We start from the raw sequence: 16,357 nt of genomic DNA, 5'->3' as shown, positions 1-16,357 counted from the left end.
TGAGTTGCACCCCCTTTTGCCCTCAGAACAACCTCAATTTGTTGGGGCATGACACTACAYGGTGTCGAAAGCATTCCACAAGGATGCTGGCTCATGTTGACTCCAAGGATACCCACAATTGTCTAGTTGGCTGGATGTCCTTTGGGTGGTGGACCATTCTTGATACCATACCCTGTTCAAAGACACTTAAATACACTGTCTTGCCATTCACCTTTCTGAATGGCACACATACAAAAACCATGTGTCAATTGTCAAGGCTTAAAAATCCTTCTTTAACCTGTCTGCTCCCCTTAATCTACACTGATTTGAAGTGGATTTAAGTGACAAGTGACATCAGTAAGGGATCAAAGCGTTCACCTGGATTCACCTGGTCAGTCTATGTCATGAAAAGAGCAGGTGTTCCGAGTGATTTGTACACAATGTATTTTGTGTATAAAAAATGTCCATGTTTTCWTCAGCTTAATAAAAGTAAATTGTGAGTCAAATTGAATATTTAATAAACTGACATCAATAACACAATTGCACGAACCAGTAACAACAGTAATACAGTTATTACATATTACTTAACCATTTGATGTGACAAAAGCTAAGTTCTGTGAGAGTGCTCAGCACCTGCCCAAGTCATTAGTATATAAAATGGAAGAATTAATGTAGCGGGTTGAATCAAGGTCATTCTTTTTCACCCATCCTTATTTCAAACAGCAGTGAAACAAGTGTTTTGTCTCAAAAAACTCCCTGTGAGATCCGGCCAGCCAACTGATAGGTTTGTTATTTTGACATTTAAAGGTTAAACATATATCCAAATGTCATACTCTATCTGCAACAAGTGGAAGACTACGGCCTATGCATTTCACTGAGATTAAAAATGTCTCTAGAGCAAAGCTGGATAAATAGTATACTGCACCAATATTGACAGCTGTATTTGATTTGCTAGGTTTTTGTTGAATACCTCCTAAGGTTATGCATAGATAAATTATGATTCAGCAAACCATTCCCATAGGTGAAATGCACATTTCAGTGTGGTAGAGACAGTTTTGTTGAAAAGATCAGAATGTCAGATTTWGTTTAGGCTTATATGTAGGCCTAATCTTAGCTCATTTCAATGACTATCTAGACAAAATGTTTTTTTTATTGCTATTAGGTCAACATGTGCACTTATATAATGATCAAATATATAATCTGTTTTGGTTTTTCCATCTGTGTAGACTAGTCTAGTAAAACAATCAATTTGAGAAAGGCTACATGATAGTAAACAATTATTAAAACTGCTTCAATGTGCCTTGAGCCTACTATTGGGTGTTCAGAATGCTGCTATCAAAAACTCAAACTCCCAGACTCACTTGCTGTCCCCTTGAGACATGACGAACCAATGATGATCCACTGAAGACGCCTTATTTCGAGGTGTGCTGAATTAGAGGCGCTTCTTGAATAAGGTTGTGCTGAAACAAAGTAAACGATCTTCGGGATTCAACGTATTGTTTTGTAATGAGTAAGTTTTTTTTTTAAATGTTAAGTACCATCAGCTTTCATTGTTTTAGTTGGAGAAGAATCTAAATGTTTTGGTAAATACACGTAGTTATAATGATGATGTAGGCTGGAAATTGTGGCACTGTTTAATAACATTTGCAATCAGACAACAGCCTATTGTTTTTTGTAACGCCGATCACACATTCAAATTTTTATAATACGAAATAAAATGTGATGGGAGGTTGTGAAATTGTGCTTAAGGTAGGCTACATTACCTGGGGCAGGTAGGCTTTTGTAAGGATGCAAGTTAACTGACAAAGTTTTTTTTAATAGAGACATAAATTACATGCATGCATGTACGTTCATACATGACAAGGGACGTTTATGCAAATGTTATAATTTGTATACTAAATTAACTTTTTCGTTTAAAAAAAGCACTAAGCAGAAACATTTGAAATGCCTCATTCAAGCAATATAGAAATATTAAGAGCATTCCTAATTACTGGTTTGGAGCTTATAACACTGGAATACAACCCAGATATGGTCAATTGCAATTTATGAAGACTTAAGCAGGTTACTTTAAACTGTAGATGAATTTGTATGACATAGAGAAATACTTGTGATTCATTGCAAGTACCTTAATTACATATCTTTTTCTTTAAAAAAGTCCTTCATACATTGACCAAAGTACATATTTGAACAGATGAAATAGAGAAGTTCTATAGAAAGCATGATTCATGCTGTAAACCACAGCTCAGGAAATGGCTGATCTCGAAAGAGAAGCATATATTGGGTGAGGAAGAGATAAGAATGTGGTTGTTCACAGTTCATGGACAATGACAAATACGTTTGACAGTTGTCAGGATGGAACATGGACCGATTCGCTTTCAACCTTTTTATGTCTTCTACATTTGGATCAGGAATAAGGGTTTTTCTTCAGCAGCTAACAAAGACATGTTGTACCTAAAAATGATGGAGGGGTTTGGTGTATGATCATTTGTTTTCATTTATTCACCAACACATGCAAATGAAAAACTGAAAATCTAATTAAACTGTCTGCCTTTTACATTACATTTCTCATTTTCATTCACGTTGTAATGCTTTCATATCAGGAAGGGTACCACATAACTGCGGTTAGACTCATAAGCAGGAAGTGGTTTTGTAACCATGTGGTTTTATATTAGAAATGCATTTTCTTTTGTCGGTACTGAAGTGTGTGTTAGTTTACAAAATATTCAGTGATAGATCACAAGTGTACTCTTTCTTGCTGCTGGCACAGGACTGGAAATGCAACCATAGGGGAACTAAAGAATCAGCCTTTCACATAGGTATCGTTTTATTGTGTCTTGTTCTGGATCACCTGGTCTGCCTGATGATGAATATGGGACATACACCATTCTTTGCTTACAGTTAACACATGCCCTGTATYTAGTGGAGGGTGTGTGCTCTCYCATAGTTGTGACTGTTTTTTCCCCCTGTGTTCTGTGYCAGTATTAGATCCTGAAGGGGAGRGAGACACCAGTAAGAGACAAGTCAAGGAGGAGGGCAGAGGTGTGGAGGGGACACTGAACCAGGTGAGACGGGACACTGTCATTTATCACTCATAAGGACTCCAGGCAGCTTGAGACACTTTCAGTACGCTCACATCCTTCATTTCTTATTTGTGTTTAATTTCCCCACTGCTTTCAGTTCTCTATTTCTTCAAACATCAAATAAGCATAGCAAATATTAGGCTTATGTAAAGGGATGAATTTTCTCCGAAAATGTTTATGTTTTCTTCTTCTTTACAGAAGTTGTAAAATAACAAAACCCCAAGTCACCTGAAGTCACATGCATGTCTTCTCTGATATGTCTGATATGTGGCCATACAATTTGAAAACACAAATATATCTAAAGGGAATGATTTCTACAAATATCTTTTTGAATGGAATGTGAAGTACAGAGGCTACCGAAAGTCGAGTGTTTGTTATTGATGGGTGTATTTTATGTTTATGGTTTGCGTATGTTCATTGTGGCATAAATTCACAATTTTGTTTTGTCATCATCATAGGAAATAATATTGCTAAGTGTCATGTTGCAATATCACAAATCTGAACGTTTCAGCTTATTCACAAATGAGTAATAGGAGGAAGGTGATTATTTTATGTGGGAGTTAAGTGGGTGGTGTCTTATGGAGTGTGAAAGAATATACGTACACATTTCCCTGTAATTGCACTATCTATCTACACATACAGAAACTGCAGGAGTTCCACTCAGACACAGTTCTGGTAATTGAAGATTTGAAAATAAAAGTTAGAGCAGAGAAGCATCAAATTTCCAAGACACTGATCTGAGATGAAAGACTGTGGTTTCTGTGGTGACAAGTGGCCTGTTGATAGCATCAACCTGGCATCAATCAACGTGAGTCTTGTTGACACATTGACATCAACATCTCCTACGCCCTTTTCCTAAATGTGAATGTGGGGGAAATGTAGAGGCTGTTTACTGACAGTCTTTCACAGCGATATTCATGCTTATTTTAGTGTGTGGTTTACTGTGATGTATATTGTATGCTGGGCTTTATGACTCGGACTGCAGTTGTTTCCTGTATGAAACCAATGTCACATGGAGCTGACTGACATCTCTCTGTTTTGTGGTCCAGCCATGAATAGAATGCATTTATTCAATATAGTATACATATAAATTAACAACTGGCTTGCTTATCTTATAATACTTACTATAAACCTGTTCAATAGTCATGTGCAACTAATGCATTACGTTTTTAGAAAAATACTATTGAATATTTTCTGGAAATGTATTGCCCTATATGACTAATCCATATTCCAGTCATAAATGCTTTGTCTTTGTTCTTATGAAATTTGCAGTGTAACTCATTGACTAACAGATTAGATGTGAAGATGGCTGTGTATGTCATTAACAATTATTCTACAACTCTGTAAAGTACTTAACCATTTAACAAAATATATTTTGTTGAAAATAACCTAAAAAGCAACGTAACTCATCTATCCATAGCAAGAGAAAGAGTTGCAGCTGGCCAGTCAAGGCAGGAAGAAGAAAGTGAGAGAGCGTTGCATGGTGTTGGTGGAGGCTCATGGATGAAAGATGGGCTGTTGTAGCTGGGAACTGTGTCTATGGGACAGCTGTAAAGAGCTGTGAGTCAGTCAGTGCTATCCCAAATAGGGGCCTACATCTTCACTATGACTCACCACTGGGTCCCGCTTCTCGGAACCAGTAACCACAGATAGGAACCTGATTCAATATGAAACTCTGGTTGACTTTTGCCTACAGTGCAGCATACACCACCGAAACAAAATAGTCTCTGTATTTGGTGATTCAGACTGGGATATTGTATTTAACATATGTTTTCATTTTCTACTCTCATTTGATGTAAATGCAATAAAAAATATCAAACCTCAACACTATCTGTCCAGAACCCTGTGCAAATTGAACCTGTATGCTGTTGCACAAAACCGATATTTTCCCATTCAGAATTTGGACTGTTGCCAAAAATGATKTTTTTACAATATTTATAGTACAAATTATGATACGGTATCAGCAGTTTTGGGAATTTCAGCTTCCTATACTTTTGTAATGTTAGTAAGTGTCAGTTTGATCAGTTTAAAGTGTCATAGACACTTCTCATCCTGACGAGTGCAGTGAATTTGAGGACATTTATTGGTGAGCGCTGGGGTTAATTTCTGCTTGCCTCTACTGTTTCATTTCTCATTTGGTATCCACCGCATGTTGTGACTTTTCTACTCGTTAGTGTTTGCTTACACAAAGCTTAAACAGAGTTCATAATAATCAATTCCTGAAATATGCCTCTGAAAACAACTCTATGCTTCACCAATAGCACTACTGATAATTGCGAACAGAATTTTTTTACCTCACTTTTTTTGCATGGAACAGATTCTAATCATGTGAACTACTTCCTACGCTACTCAGTCTTTGTCATTTCTAAATTACATTCATCCCATTCACTTTCATGTCAGTGGAAAATAAATGTATAACAAAGGGCTTGTYAGTAAAGGCTTTGTGGGGGAAAGAGGACTTTCATACGGTGTAAAAAAACGATTCATACCTTCATATTTGTTATTACCAGGTCCAGACCATATGTCTGTTGGTTTCCCTTTTGTACAGGATGTATGGTTACTTATTGAAAGGGGTGGTAAAAGGCAACTCAATTCTAGTTGTCCAAGAAAGGACAAGTAGTCTGAGAACAGACTGAGACTTTGTTGCAATCAACAACAAAAAAATGATTTCCTATCGTAAGATTGGTTTATTTGCTCATTGCAGTTCTGTTTTGAAGACTTACATGTAAAGTAATAGTATGCATTCCTGGAATTGGATTTACATTTCTATAATTTCTCTKCCTCTTTTGTCGATCTGGTGGTCTCTAKCGTAGAATTCTGCAGRGATGGAGATTTCTGACTCGGCCAGTGASTGTGAGGAGAGGCCCAGTTCTAGCCCAATGGAGACAGAGGAGAGGTCCTTCATAGCAGGTTTGCACTGTTTCATGAAGGACCGTGGCACACCCATCGAGAGGATACCACACCTGGGCTTTAAGCAGAGTGAGTCCATGTTRAAAGCATATAGCCATAGCTTTATCACCCAATCTCTATCTGCATACATTATTATATAGATTCATTTCCTCTGCTCTTCAGAGCACCTCAATCTCGAGCGTAGTTTGAAGTAAATGCATGTGTTAAGACCATCTCATCATACTATAGCTTCATAGCGAACAATATTAATTATATCATTGTTCAATGTCCCCATGGAGTTCAAATGCATATGGTTTCTACTTGCAGTTAACCTGTGGAAAATCTACAAAGCTGTTGAGAAGCTTAGCGGTTACGACTCTGTGAGTACACCCATATATAGTACAGAATCATTCAATACCAGACATAGGTTGTTGCTGTTTTTTTACACTTGACTTGATTGTTGATCATACATACAGAGATGGCAGTGACAGCTAKTCTCATTGTATATATTTGTTATGTTGTCAAAGAGACCACGCAGCTTAGCATCTTGTGTGGCACATTAGCTTTAGTTGACAGGATGTTAACATGATTGTTCCTACCACATTAAGAGCCGAGTCCACACTAGACTGCCAACATGAACCTGGCCATGTAGCCTACCGTTCTACTGCTTTGTTCTCTTTGGCTGAATGAAGTTTCCACTCTGTGGCATGTGTACACGCCCAATGTGCTGAGAGAGGAAGGGTTTCTCTGAAATGCCACTTGAGTCAGATTTCACAGGAGCTTGGCCAATAGGACCTTGTTCTCTATTTTAGTAATGGGCCATTCATTTAAGCTCCCTCCATATATTCTTAATTAGTTCCAAAAGACAGATTAAACATTGTCTTATACTGTACGTCAAATATAGGAATAGTGATTCTGGATTYGTGTCTTAAAGGTGCATGTTTGCTCACTATGGTGTATGATGCAACAGGTGACATCGCGGCGGCTGTGGAAGAATGTGTATGATGAGCTGGGCGGCAGCCCAGGCAGCACCAGCGCTGCTACCTGCACCCGCAGACACTATGAGAGGTGAGGACAGATACTGCTTTGCTCCCGCTAACCTGTCAGTCAAATCACTCCATCTCTACCTGTTTTCATGGTGTCATCTGTTTGTGTTAAATACAGGCTTGTTTTACCCTTTGAGAGACAGTTGAGGGGGGAGGAGGACAAACCTCTGCCTCCAAGRAAACCGCGRAAACAGTATAAGAGGAGTCCAGACGGCAAGGGGAGCAAGTCTGAGGGCAAGAGGAAGAGGCCCCATCTGGAAAAGGAGACAGACTCTGAGGTACCTCACCTTTTACCTGTTAATGGCCATTGTCATAACAAAGTCACTTCCTGTTCTCTATTACTCCTGTCTATGTACCCCACCTGTATGAGTGGAAATGACCTCTATATGTTGTCTTGTTACAGGGCCAGGTACATTCTACTCCATTGTCTCCATGGACTACTCCATCTGAAAGCCTCCACCCAGACCATCCTCCACCAATCAGTGAGACTACCGTGTGTGACGACCTCTCTTCCTCAGCATGCACGCTATCCCGCCCAGCCCAGGGCCCTACCTCATGCCCCTGGAGAGGAAGTCAGCTCCAGTCTGCTGCTGCAGATATCATCTCTCCTCTGGAGAAGAAGAAGCGTATGGCCCAGGCCAGCCTGAGCGAGTCCCAGGACTCCCAGAGCGCCAGACAGGGGGACTGTAAGGGCAGGCCCTCTGTGATCCACTGCTCCCAGTCCCCAGGGCTGCTCCTTCCCAGCCGGACACGCACTACCTCTGAGGGCTCTCCTCTCCCTCCGTCCTCCTCCTCCTCCCGTAGCCCGTCCCCCTACTCCATCTCTTCTGAGGACTGTCCAGCACTAACTGAAGACAGGCCCCCAGTACCAAAACCAGAAGTACCCCTTCATTTTTCCAGCAACCCTATATCTGCCCACAGTGGGGTCCACAAGCCTCAGACCTGCAGCCCTGATGTCAAGGAATATGTTGGCTTCCCTGGAGGACAAAGAGATTTCCCTCAGGTCAGCCCCCTACCAGTTGAAACTGTCTCTATCAAAGATCGAAGTAAAAACTCTGTATGGAGCCCTGTCTGCAATGGGAGTAACAGACATCCAGCTCATCAAATACCCCCACCAACGTCTTGCACATATACTGTTAGGTCTTGCTTGGTTCCATCCACCTCCAGTTTCACCAAGGTTTATCCCAAGTCTATGGAGTCTTTGCGGCCTATACCCTTTCAGCCAGGTTACACATTCCATCAGAACCCAAATAGGCCCATGTTGCATGATGACCGTCTGATCTATAAGAAGAAACTACAGATGGTCCCTCGACATTATCAGACAGAGAAAAAGGAGAAGTCCAGYACAATGTTGCCCAAGCCACTTCCAACTCAACAGCCTGTGTTCCACCCTAATGCCAGCATCCCAGTGTCCTACCTCATCCCAGCCTATGACAGGACAAGGGGAGACTCTGGGCAGAAGCCACCTGTACACCCTCTCTTTATACCTACCCACGTCAGACTGTCCCAGTCCCAGACCAGCCCTATGTACCGCCATGTCCCAACGGGACACACCCATACTTCCTCTTATGAGCCTGCTCTCTACTCCTATCCCTTTCACATTCCTATATGTAATCCCCATACTGGATACAGCATCACTGGTGTGCATTATCCTCACACCAGGCTTTGATAGCCCAGCCTCACTCTCAGACTCAAGGCCTAATGACAATGTGACAAGTCAAACAGAGATAATGACAGTACCTGCTTCGTTCTAGACATTTTCAAAACTTGCCTCGAACACCGCTGCATTCTATGTGAGTGATCAACAGAGAAACATTGTTGTGATTGTTATGCTGAGATGTGCTCCCCTCCTTGGCAACTGACAGAATTGCACTGATAAAAAGGACTATACTTTCTGTATTTGTAACAATAACTTTGAGGTTTACTGCTATGCACATGTGCTTTTATGGTATGATCCAACCATTTTACATTGATATAATATATGAAACACAGATTTATTTTTCTATTTCTGAATAAAATCTAAAATAATTCCTGTCTCATCCTAGCCTGCATTCTTTGGTAAGTAACCATGGTCTTTTTTTTCTACAATATTTGAATTACTTTTGAGCCAAATCAAACTTCTAATTAACATGCTCCATGATAAATGTTTGAGAAATGGGACATAGCACTTGAGCCATGGAAAGTAAACTACTGTTCATTAAATTAAATATTTCATAAATGTCCCTAGCACAGGGCAATGCCTGAGCTGAAATAAACATAGTTTTGCAAATAATACTTGTATTGTATTTACTGTAGGCGTGAACCAAACACTGCGCGTTTGTTGCGCACATTTGAATGTCTCCGACGCCTTCATGCATTGCATTCAGTTGGCGCGAACTTTAACCGGAAGTGTGTGTTTCTCGTTTGTTGTTTCTGTGTTGTGCTGTCGAAATKGAGCTTTACAGTGTTGTTATTTGTAGTTGTAATGTAGAATGTTAACATTCTGCGTAGTTCAGCAGAGTACCAACGTTTTCTGGTCAGCCGTTGAATAATTATTGTAGACTAAGCAAGTCCGCTGAAGAGCAATCATGTCGGATGCGATGTCTGATGATCATGATGCCAGCGACATGAGCGGAGGAGATGACGGCCAAGAAGATGTGATGACTCCATCGGAACTGATTGGGAAACTGGAAGAGGTAGATAACTAACTAACTAGCTAGCTAGCAATGTTCACTATACTGTAGCCAGACACACATGTTTTGCAATGCACAGATCCTGTCAATACAAAAAKAGACCTTGTCACTGCTGCTACTCTAACATAAAGTATGTGTGTGTGTGTGTGCTCCTCTGTCCCCAGGCTTGGCTGAATGAGAAGTTCTCTCCTGAACTTCTAGAGAACAAGTCAGAGAGGGTGGAGTGTGTGATGGAGCAGCTGACTCACATGGTAAATGGTAGTGGGGTGCCTTGCATAACTGAGGGGTGCAGCAGRTGTGTCTCTGTGAGCATGAAGGTTCCAGTAATAATAACAGGACTAATACCTTGTGTGATTCTGTTGACAGGAGGACAATCTGCAGCGGGTTAGGAAGGGTGATATGAAAGCCAGTGTCCACCGCATGGAGATTGACAGGATTCGCTATGTCCTCAGCAGCTACCTCCGCTCTCGCCTCCAAAAGGTAACAACATCCCAGCATGGTGTTTGATGATGTTCTTATGAGAGGGACTATAAATCAACGCTCAGATTGACACCGTTCTCTCTGGTCCTTTGTTACCTATGTAGATTGAGAAGTTTTTCCCTCATGTCCTGGAGAAAGAGAAATCTCGAGCAGAGGGAGATACTTCGTTCCTGTCTCCAGAGGAGTTTGCCTTTGCCAAAGAGTGAGTGTTTTGGTGACGTTGCCGTTTGCGGTTATAATGACTGTAGCTGGACGAAAGTGTGTGCGTTGTTCGAATGTCTTATTTACTTCCATTATTATTTCTCGTATGTGCTGTGTTCCATCTCTTCCATTCAGATATCTGGCCAACACAGAGACCTATCTGAAGGCTGTAGCTCTGAAACACATGCCCCCAAATCTACAGACAGTGGATATGCTAAAAGCAGGTGAGGCCTGGCAAGGTATTATTTACTGTAAACAATATTCTGATGGGCTGCTTGTATAAAATATCAGTGGCATAATGTTTAATGTGCAGGATGGAAGCATTGATTAACTCCCATGTGTAATGATGTGTACCCAGTGCCAGAGCCCTGTCTGGACTCCTTTGTGTTCCTGCGTGTGAGGMCGAGACAGGAAAACATCTTGGTGGAACCTGAGACAGACGACCAGAGGTACAGTATCACATATGATCATRGGACTGATTGATGGGTGCTACAGCTTCACGAGAGCAGCTCRATTTTTATTTGGAAAGGCTTACTACTATCTCATTTTGATGATGAAGTATCAAGATTCAAGAATAAAGTCATGATTTGGATGTTATTCATGCGGTATTCTGTATATCCAGTAGGTGGCAGCATATGTCTGTATACAGTGCCTTGCAAAAGTATTCACCCCTTGGCATTTRTCCTATTTTGTTGCATTACAACCTGTAATTTAAATAGATTTTATTTGGATTTCATGTACTGGACATACACAAAGTAGTCAARTGGTGAAGTGAAAWYYAWWAKWWWWKTWYWTWKAWAWATATAWWWTWTWWYSTGKAMMSYTYRAWGRYMWMSWWMRKWKTSRKTTRYCTKRSTWMSCRKTYWAMKKSKTKWYMWYSAWCRYYTMKKKRRKAMWACRRWCAMKARTKYRWWYATTYSWRASAMMMSYKKRWMYTMMAKMTMWRACATGATCTGTCACATGATCTCAGTATATATACACCTGTTCTGAAAGGCCCCAGAGTCTGCAACACCACTAAGCAAGGGGCACCACCAAGGAAGCGGCACCATGAAGACCACAGAGCTCTCCAAACAGGTCAGGGACAAGGTTGTGGAGAAGTACAGATCAGGGTTGGGTTATGAAAAATATCTGAAACTTTGAACATCCCACGGAGCACCATTTAAATCAATTTTGTTTTAAATGTAAAGAATATGGTACCACAACAAACCTACCAAGAGAGGGCCGCCCACCAAAACTCAAAGAACAGGCAAGGAGGGCATTAATCAGAGAGTCAACAAAGATAACCCTGAAGGAGCTGCAAAGCTCCACAGCGGAGATTGGAGTATCTGTCCATAGGACCACTTTAAGCCGTACACTCCACAGAGCTGGGCTTTACGGAAGAGTGTCCAGAAAAAAAGCCATTGCTAAAGAAAAAAATAAGCCAACACYTTTGGTGTTCGCCAAAAGGCATGTGGGAGACTCCCTAAACATATGGAAGAAGGTACTCTGGTCAGATGAGACTAAAWTTGAGCTTTTTGGCCATCAAAGAAAATGCTATGTCTGGTGRAAACCCAACACCTKTCATCACCCCAAGAACACCATCCACACAGTGAAGCATGGTGATGGCAGCATCATGCTGTGGGGATGTTTTTCATCGGCAGGGTCTGGGAAACTGGTCAGAATTAAAGGAATGATGGATGGTGCTAAATACAGGGAAATTCTTGAGGGAAACCTGTTTCAGTCTTCCAGAGATTTGAGATAGGGACGGAGGTTCACCTTCTAGCAGGACAATGACCCTAAGCATACTGCTAAACCAACACTAGAGTGGTTTAAGGGGAAACGTTTAAATGTCTCGGAATGGCCTAGTCAAAGCCCAGACCTCAATCCAATTGAGAATCTGTGTTATGTCTTAAAGATTGCTGTACACCAGTGGAACCCATCTAACTTGAAGGAGCTGGTGCAGTTTTGCCTTGAAGAATGGGCAAAAATCCCAGTAGCTAGCTTATAAAGACATACCCCAAGAGACTTGCAGCTGTAATTGCTACAAAAGGTGGCTCTACAAAGTATTGACTTTATGCATGCTCAAGTTTTCTGGGGTTTTTTGGTCATATTTCTTGTTTGTTTCACAATAACAAATACTTTGCATCTTCAAAGTGGTGGACATGTTGTGTAAATAAAATTATACAAACCCCCCAAAAATCGATTTTAATTCCAGGTTGTAAGGCAATAAAATAGGTAAAATGCAAAGGGGGTGAATCCTTTCGCAAGCCACTGTATATGTGTTTTCAATTTACTGTTACTGTCTGCAAGAATATACCAGTGTACTCCACAGACATTGTTTTGTTATTTATTGATATTCCTGGTCTTTTGCTATTTGAKATTTTTTGTCCATTATTTTCTTTCAGAGAGTATGTTGTGGATCTTGACGAGGGTTCTCAGCATCTGATGCGGTATCGCACTATAGCACCRCTGGTTTCAAGTGGAGCAGTACAGCTAATTTAACTGTCAAGGTACTCYACTAATAGGCCACACTGATTTCCCTCATATCTAATCTATGACACACACACACACACATCCAMACTGTGTTTTTAAAATATGTTGGAGTGTGCATGATTCCAATCCAAATCTTACATAATAGACTGCTTTGTACTGTCATCATTTTAATTTTTAGCCTTTGCTTTTTGCCCTGAACATGGTCTCTTGGCAGTTAACCAAGTTGGATTCTCTCTTAGAACGTTTGCTTGAACAACGCATTACCAACACAACAATGAGGCAATTTGCCTCTGAACTGCAACACAACAGGCAGTATATTATGTTAGCATGTTTGCAGATCTGTCTCTGTAATAACATAGACATAATCTATTTGGTCTGTTTTAGGTGCCTCTGTCCTTGGTTCAGATGCAGCTGTTAGTCTCCAGTTGTGATGGATGATGACCAGAGGAACACTGACTCCCTTCATTGAACATTGCCTATATTGATTGAAGTACATTGAGGAGGGCTATATGGGCGTTATTTGTGGACTACCAACTCTTCAGGAGCCGGGCATGAACTGGAATGTCTGCAAATATGTTACTGATTTACGTACCTGAGGACACTCATATCTCTCYCATGAAGCCTGCTTATAGTTGTAATGGTGATCGTTGGATATATAGGAGGCTATAAGTGAGAGAGACTTGAGGATGACAGGAATACAATCATGTTATCTACATGAACATTATTAGGTTGAGTGGTACAAARAAATATAGTGAGTGTGTTTGCTGCTTGTACAATAAATGTGATTTGAATGGTGTAGAGAATGCCATTTGCAATTATATGTGAGAATACTCTTGCTTTCCAACCACGGTYCAAGCATGCCATTGCCATACATGAATTTGTATTTGGCGTGCTGTTGCTGCCTTGGTCATATGAWGTGGTCTATTTCAAATCTGGGTGTTAGAATTGCTTAGACCAATAGAAATAAAGATGTAGATTTATGTTTTTAGACAGACTGATATTAATACTTTTGACTCCATGGTATGATGTCAAGTCCCCTGTTTTGGGGACCTGTGTGTTTCTGGAGCCGGTTCCGATCGCTTAAATCGATATGTGGACACAAAATGGCTTGCATTGAGCAGTAGCCCTGATTCTCACACATACAGGAGTATGTCTCTTCTGCCTTTGTGAAGCATGATAAGAAATCTGACACCACTTGAAGCTGGGATATCCCTCCTACCATTTAATTTGGCCTTCCGACTGTCAACTCCTGGCTGAACCCCACGTCACAGCTGCTAACAATGCATATTCCTGGAATCCTTACATCGTAACGCAGCAGGAGACTCGATTCGTCACTGTAGCACATTCAGAGGTCGATTTATAGCCAGCAATCTAAAGTTATTCATAGATTTCTGTTTGTCATAGATGGACAAGATTTATATGAGATGAAAGGTGAGTTCCTAACGAGTTCTGGAAGCCAAGCTAGAGCTCTGAGATGTTCACAGTGTTGGGGGCAGACGTTTAGATCAAGAGAGACCTTTAGAAAATATGTACACTTTCTCTTTTACAGTTATACTATATTTAGAAAAAATACAAGGCATTACAAGTCTTATGCATACAGTTTTGTGGAATATGAAATGTATCATATTTGTACTGTGTATTTGAGCTTGTGCCCTCAACTGACTACACCTAACTATTTTTACCAGAAAGGTGAGATTTTAACCTTTCTTGGAGTATGCAYCGTTATTGTTTATGGTCCTCTCATGATAAATAATTACTTTTGGGGATTACATAGAATACATTTTCAATTACGTTTAGTACACATTTAAGAGGTCTTTAGGAATAGGACCTTGTCTCAAATTGCCCCCTAGTAAATAATGGTTGATCAGCCATAAGCTGTGCACCAACGGTCCACAAAGACACAAGCTGTTTGTAGATGAGAAGAACACGCCTGCATCATTACATGCATTAATCTTACACACATCCAATGACGCCCAGTATCCCTCTCTTTCTATGCATCAGTAAAAACATCTGAGTTGTGTGATCATTTATGAAAGGTCATGCACATACAAACTATGTACTGTACAGTACCTTCAGGAAGTATTCATACCTCTTCACTTATTCCACATTTTGCTGCGTTACAGCCTGAATTTAAAATGGATTAACAATACCACATAATGACAACGTGAAAACATGTTTTTTGAAKATGTTAGCAAATTTTTTGAAAATTAAATGCAGAAATGTCTCATTTACATAAGTATTCACACCCCTGAGTCAATACTTTGTAGAAGCACCTTTGGCAGGGATTACAGCTGTGAGTCTTTCTGGGTAAATCTATAAGAGCTTTCCACACCTGGATTGTGCAACATTTGCCCATTATTCTCTGTCAAATTGMTTGTTGATTGTTGCTAGACAACCATTTTTAGGTCTCCATAGATTTTCAAGTACATTTACACTGAGTGTCCAAAACATTCTATGACACAGACTGACTAGGTGAATCCAGGTGAAAGCTATGATCCCTTATTTATGTCACCTGTTAAATCCACTTCAATTAGGGGAGGAGACAAGTTAAAGAAGGATTTTTAAGCCTCGAGACAATTGAGACATGGATTGTGTATGTGTGCCATTCAGATGGTGAATGTATAAGACMAAAGATTTAAGTACCTTTGAACGGGGTATGGTAGTAGGTGCTAGGCACACCGGTTTGAGTGTGTCAAGAACTGCAACGCTGCTGGGTTTTTCACACTCAAAAGTTTCCTGTGTGTATCAAGAGGGGTCCACCACCCAGAGGACATCCAGCCAACTWGACCCAACTGTGGGAAGCATTTTAGTCAGCAAGGCCAGCATCCCTGTGGAACGCTCTCGACACCTTGTAGAGTCCATGCCCCAACGAATTGAGGCTGTTCTGAGAGAAAAAGGGCGTGCAACTCAATATTAGGAAGGTATTCTTAATGGTTTGTACACTCAGTGTAAGTCAAAACTGTAACTCAGCCACTCAGGAACATTCACTGTCTTCTTGGTAAGCAACTTCAGTGTAGATTTGGCCCTGTCTTTTTAGGTTTTTGTGCTGCTGAAATAAAGGTGAATTCATCTCCCAGTGTCTGGTAGAAACCAGACAGAACTAGACTTTCCTCTAGCATTTTGCCTGTGCATYGCGCCATTCTGTTTTTTTTAAACCTGAAAAAAATTCTGTCCTTAATGATTACAAGCATATCCATAACATGATGCAGCCACCAGTATACTTGAACATATGGACAGTGGTACTCAGTAATGTTTCATATTGGATTTGCCCCAAACATAACACTTTGTATTCAGGACAAAACGTTACTTGCTTTGCCGCATTTTTTGCAGTATTACTTTAGTGCCTTGTTGCAAACAGGATGCAAGTTTTGGAAATTATTTATTCTGTATACAAGCTTCCTTCTTTTCACTCTATCAATTGGGTTAGTATTGCGGAGCAACTACAATGTTGTTGATCCATCCTCAGTTTTCTCCTATCACAGCCATCAAACTGTTTTAAGATGACTATGGGCCTCATGGTTAAATCCCTGAGCAGTTT

At 40.5% G+C, this 16,357-nt stretch overlaps 2 protein-coding genes across 2 annotated transcripts; both read left to right on the top strand.

Moving 5' to 3' along the window:
- The first annotated feature begins 1,394 nt into the window (after positions 1-1,394).
- Positions 1,395-8,970, top strand: LOC111957405 (AT-rich interactive domain-containing protein 5A). Its single transcript, XM_070436978.1, has 7 exons — positions 1,395-1,489; positions 2,959-3,041; positions 5,873-6,038; positions 6,276-6,328; positions 6,919-7,016; positions 7,113-7,272; positions 7,398-8,970. Exons 1-7 carry the CDS (start codon positions 1,486-1,488, stop codon positions 8,661-8,663), a joined length of 1,830 nt encoding a protein of 609 aa, XP_070293079.1. The 5' UTR covers positions 1,395-1,485; the 3' UTR covers positions 8,664-8,970.
- Positions 8,971-9,356: 386 nt separating this feature from the next.
- Positions 9,357-13,637, top strand: LOC111958272 (DNA replication complex GINS protein SLD5-like). The gene is made up of 8 exons (XM_023979510.2): positions 9,357-9,669; positions 9,831-9,917; positions 10,033-10,146; positions 10,251-10,348; positions 10,483-10,571; positions 10,706-10,796; positions 12,732-12,836; positions 13,204-13,637. Exons 1-7 carry the CDS (start codon positions 9,562-9,564, stop codon positions 12,826-12,828), a joined length of 684 nt encoding a protein of 227 aa, XP_023835278.1. The 5' UTR covers positions 9,357-9,561; the 3' UTR covers positions 12,829-12,836; positions 13,204-13,637.
- Positions 13,638-16,357: the final 2,720 nt, after the last annotated feature.

The sequence above is a fragment of the Salvelinus sp. IW2-2015 genome, linkage group LG33, assembly GCF_002910315.2.
Source record: "Salvelinus sp. IW2-2015 linkage group LG33, ASM291031v2, whole genome shotgun sequence".
NCBI lineage: Eukaryota > Metazoa > Chordata > Actinopteri > Salmoniformes > Salmonidae > Salvelinus > Salvelinus sp. IW2-2015.
This window is presented reverse-complemented; position numbering and strand designations above follow the sequence as displayed.